This window comes from Alligator sinensis, unplaced genomic scaffold, assembly GCF_000455745.1.
Source record: "Alligator sinensis unplaced genomic scaffold, ASM45574v1 scaffold1140_1, whole genome shotgun sequence".
NCBI classification, from domain to species: domain Eukaryota; kingdom Metazoa; phylum Chordata; order Crocodylia; family Alligatoridae; genus Alligator; species Alligator sinensis.
In genome coordinates this window covers 1,277,032-1,281,555 of record NW_005842441.1, presented here as the reverse complement: position 1 = coordinate 1,281,555, position 4,524 = coordinate 1,277,032, and the positions used below count along the sequence as shown (strand labels likewise).

The 4,524-nt window shown below is 53.1% G+C and overlaps 1 protein-coding gene across 7 annotated transcripts in view; it reads left to right on the top strand.

Annotated features, from left to right (window-relative positions):
- The window catches only part of LIG1 (DNA ligase 1), a 25,412-nt gene that overhangs the window by 16,854 nt on the left and 4,034 nt on the right, over positions 1–4,524 (top strand). For all 7 annotated transcript variants that reach the window (XM_025212027.1, XM_025212029.1, XM_025212031.1 and 4 more), the window contains 8 exons: positions 1–140; positions 928–1,094; positions 1,645–1,721; positions 2,048–2,139; positions 2,227–2,326; positions 3,567–3,652; positions 3,928–4,043; positions 4,137–4,232. In XM_025212027.1, coding sequence (XP_025067812.1) covers positions 1–140; positions 928–1,094; positions 1,645–1,721; positions 2,048–2,139; positions 2,227–2,326; positions 3,567–3,652; positions 3,928–4,043; positions 4,137–4,232 — 874 coding nt within the window. The remainder of the gene's footprint in view (positions 141–927; positions 1,095–1,644; positions 1,722–2,047; positions 2,140–2,226; positions 2,327–3,566; positions 3,653–3,927; positions 4,044–4,136; positions 4,233–4,524) is intronic.

The following is a 4,524-nucleotide window of genomic DNA, read 5'->3' as shown; positions in this document are numbered from 1 at the left end:
CCGATCGGTCATCGCCTTGTCCCCATGTGACCTGCTGCCCTGCATCTACCTCTGCCTGAACCACTTGGGCCCAGCCTATGAGGGGCTAGAACTGGGCATTGGCGAGAGCATCCTTATGAAAGCTGTTGCACAAGCTACAGGTACAGGTGCCTGGCCTCAAGGTCCAGTCTGTCCTGCAACCTTCTAGTTTGGTCATGGGCCTGGGGGCTCTGAATCATGCCCTGAGCTACAATGGCATTCATGATGTGCTGCCAAGGCTGGCATGTAGCTGTCTCTGTCCATCTGGACAGTGGCCTGCCCTTCCCAGATTGCACTGCCTCCATGTTATGTTGGCAGTGCTCTGTGCGCATGTTTCAGGCTCCCTTTCCACACTGTGTACTCTGGGAAATCAGCCCAACATGCTCTGGTATGCTTAGGCAGTGCAGTTGTTGTGGATAGTAAGACTCTGGTGCAGGAGAGATCCCAGTGTGAGACCACAGCTCAAAGGCAGGAGCTACAATGGTTGAGGGTGCCCTAACCTGACTAGCAGATTCCAGTTGCATTGATCTGCAGGTAGGCCAAGCTGCAAATCTGGACATGTGATTGGGTGTGCCCCCAACCTTTCCTTATAGCAGTGCTTAGTTATTCAGGCATGAGAGCCCACCCCTCCTCCTCCATGTAACGTGTCTGGGTACTGCCTACTTTGGGTGCCTTTGGGGGGAAGGTGCCCCTTACCCAAGTAGCAAGGAGGCCTGGGGAAAAGGGTCTCTTAGTCCAGTAGTTAACATGTCTTCTCTGGAGCTCAGGGTGGGGATCCTATGGAGCCTGTACAAAGATGGGGAATTAGTGGGGATGGGAGAGGGATAACAGAGTTGAGGGGCCCCGGGGTGGATTGTTGGGTAGTACCTGGTGAGTCACTGGCTCAGCAGGCTCTCTTTTTGTCTGCAGGTCGACAGTTGGATAAGATCAAGGCTGAGGCCCAGGAGAAGGGTGACCTGGGTCTGGTGGCAGAGAGCAGCCGCAGCAACCAACGCACTATGTTCGCACCACCCAAGCTGAGTGCCATTGGGGTCTTTAACAAGTTCCAGGAAATCGCTAGGATGACAGGCAGTGCTGTGAGTGGTGTGGAGTACTGAGAGAGGGAGCCCCAGCTGTGTGCCTGCATCCTGTTGTCAGGGGCTGTGGCTGGCTTGACTGTAGGGACACAGGGTGTTCTATGCTTCTTGCCACCCCCAGCTGTCTGAGTGGCCTGGGAAGAAGGTTGGCCTTCATGAGGGAGCAAAGATTTCTCCTGGCTGCCATGGGTACTCCCAGCACTGCCAAGGCCTCTAGCTCTGGGGCTGGCATAGCTGCTTCCTGCCTGGCTTCTGAGGACAGTAGAGGTCTCTGCACCCTGGGGCATGAACCTGCAGTTTCCTGCAATGACTAGGGTGATGGATGCATGTTCCACTGATGATTTTGTCTTCCCCAAGGATTCTGGTTGCAGCATGTACCTGCAGTAGGGCAGGGCAGGGCAAGGCCAGAGGCTGTTCAGGAGCCAGAAGGTTGGGCAGGTTGCAGCCTTGGAGGCAGCTGGTGTGTGCTTCATCACATCTCCGTTGGGCAATGACATACTCAGGGATCCCCACCTCTGCCTGGCTCATATTGGTTTTCTTTCTCCTCTAGTCTATGAACAAGAAGATTGACATCATCAAGGGGTTGTTTGTTGCCTGTCGGCACTCAGAAGCCCGCTACGTAGCTAGGTAAGTCACCTTTCCCCTTTGCAGTTTAGGCTCTAAGGATAACTTTGTTTCCATTGCCATGCAATCCTACTTTACTGTCAGACCCCTACAGCCCATCCCAGAGCTCTGTCCTTGTCCTCTGCCAGCCATTTCAACCCTGCTCCCCCCAGTGCTGCTGCTGCCCCTTTTCTTGACCTATAGCCCTCTGCTATCCAAGCCATGGGTTCCCCCACAACTTCACAAATCTGCAATGCTCTACTAATTCAGCTGATGATCCTTTTCCACTCCCACTGCTCCCCCATCCCCCGCAGGCCTGTGAGGTCTCAGTGCCTTTCCTTGTGTTCCAGATCACTGAGCGGGAAGCTCCGGATCGGGTTGGCAGAGCAGTCAGTGTTGTCAGCCATTGCTCATGCTGTGTCTCTCACTCCCCCAGGACAAAGTAAGGCCATGGAGCAGGGCCCCCAAACACCCCTGTTGGGCTGTGTGAGGGCAGGCAGTGATTGGGTACTGTGCGCTTTTCATGCAGGCTGCCCTCCAGAGGTGCTGGATGCAAGCCAGGGCAAGTCTGCAGACGTACGCAAAACCTGGCTGGAGGAGCAGGCCCAGATTCTCAAACAGATCTTCTGGTGAGTCTTGAGGCAGGGCCAATTCCCAGATCACCACCAGTGGGATTTACCAACTTCTGTGCTTGTGAGCCTGGGGGCTCCACCTGGGCATTGTTTCCTGGGGAAGGTGTGCTGAGTGACAGAAGGACTACAGATCATTTCCACCTGAACTGTCTGTACCTGCCACCACTCCACCCCAATATCTCACTGGTCAGTTCCCCAGAAGAATGGGCAGCATTCTCCCTCTGTCACGCTGAGTTTGCTGCAGCCCTCCTACAAGTCTCCACTTTTCTCAGAAGTTAATGTTCACATATGGTGTCCTTGTGGAACAGGGGAGATCTGTACCCATGCTTTGGGTTCAGAGCTTCACTTTATACAGAGATCATACGAAGAGCCTTGGGCTTCCTGGTCACTTTGTGTTGAGTGTGATGCTTTCACAAACTGCTTCCTGCACTGTGCGCTGAGCACCCCTCCCACATGCTGAGACCTTTGCAGCATGCAGTTGTTGTCTTCATATTCATTGCAAGCAAATATGGTCTCTGGGGATTTGTGTTTCACTGCACTCTAAATCATCTATATTTCAGCTTGTTAACTGTACACACAGATAAATTGGTCTTTAGAGGACTCTGGTTCCTCTGGGTTAGTTTTCTCAGTCTGTGCCACCTTGAACACAGGGCTTGCTTGACAGCTGCTTCCTTTTGGAGAAAACATGCCTTTCCCAAGTGGCAGCCTTGGCTGAGTCTCCTTGTTGGCATGCATGTACAGGACTGTCTCATGTTTTGTAGTTCCTACTCTTTAAGGATGCATCAGTAACCAGTTGACTAAGACAGGGAAGGGGGCTTCTTGACCCAACACATAGTATTCTGTAGCTCCAAAGGAGTGCCCCCAAGCCGAGAAGCTTCAGATGACTCGGGCAATTATCGTACAGCTCAGCAGTCAGGGTGGCTCTAAGAGAGAGAGGCCTTGAAGTTGAGGGGGATGATGGTGGTAGGGAAGAGACATCCCTTGGCAGGGTGCCTCCCCAACAGTCTGTCCGAGTTTGGTGCCATTTATAGATGATGCAAACGGTGGCATTGGCTGGTTTTGGGAGGTTGAGCAATAGTCTTTGGGTGACAAGACCATTTATAGGTAGCAGTGCAGAGTCATCTTGCAGTTCCAGCTGCCCCCAGTTTCTCTGGGCAAGGTCTGTTTGAGGTTACAGCACCCCCTCCTGGGCGCAAATGTGCTTGATGCTAGGCTTAACAGCATGCATGTGTTTCAGTGAGCTGCCAAACTATGACATCATTGTTCCTGTCCTGTTAGAGCATGGAATGGAGAGCCTGCCACAGTACTGCAAGATCACCCCAGGTACTGCATGCTATTGCCCCTGAGCCAGAGTCCTGTGGTCAACAGGAGTGGTGTTTCCCAATTTCAGAGCTCCTGTTCCCACCTAGTATTGTCTGTCTTTACCCAGCCTTCCTTGGGGCTTTGGGCTGATTATTGCCCTCCTGATCTTCCATTTTGACTACCCACCTGTGGAAATGGTTCCTGTGCTGGTGCATGTAGTTGCTTTGGGCTAGTGTTCTGGGCAGTGTTGCAGCCTGTGTCCTGGATGCTCTGACAACCCAATCTATGCTCTGCAGGGATCCCACTGAAGCCCATGCTGGCCCAGCCCACCAAGGGCATAGGGGAGGTACTGAAGCGCTTTGAGGAGGCTGCCTTCACTTGCGAGTACAAGTATGATGGGGAGCGAGCCCAGGTACATGTTGGGGTGGGATGGGGGAGCTGCCTTCCCTCTCCCCCAACTTTGCACTGCACTGCCTCTCATTGTGCTTCTCTTCCTGCTATCAAGATCCACATACTAGAGAATGGGGATGTGTACATCTACAGCCGCAACCAAGAGAATAATACCTCCAAGTACCCTGATATTGTCAGCAGGATCCCCAAGGTACTGGGCTGCTGGGATTCCTAAAGGACACAGAGGGGTGGTGAGCTGCTGGGCATACTCAAGCAAGGGTACTGGGGATCCATAAGGAACAGAAGCTGCTGGAGTATCTGGGGTATGAAAGGGGCATGGAGTCAATCAGGGTCCTTGAGGTCTGGGATGGAGAGCAGTAATGGGGACTGATGACTCCCAAAGTCCAGATGGAGGAGGGAGCAAGAAGGTAGGTTGCCATGGGAATGGGCCCATGGGACTGGGCAACATGCAGGGTGGTGGTGCAGTGATATTGATGCTCTTT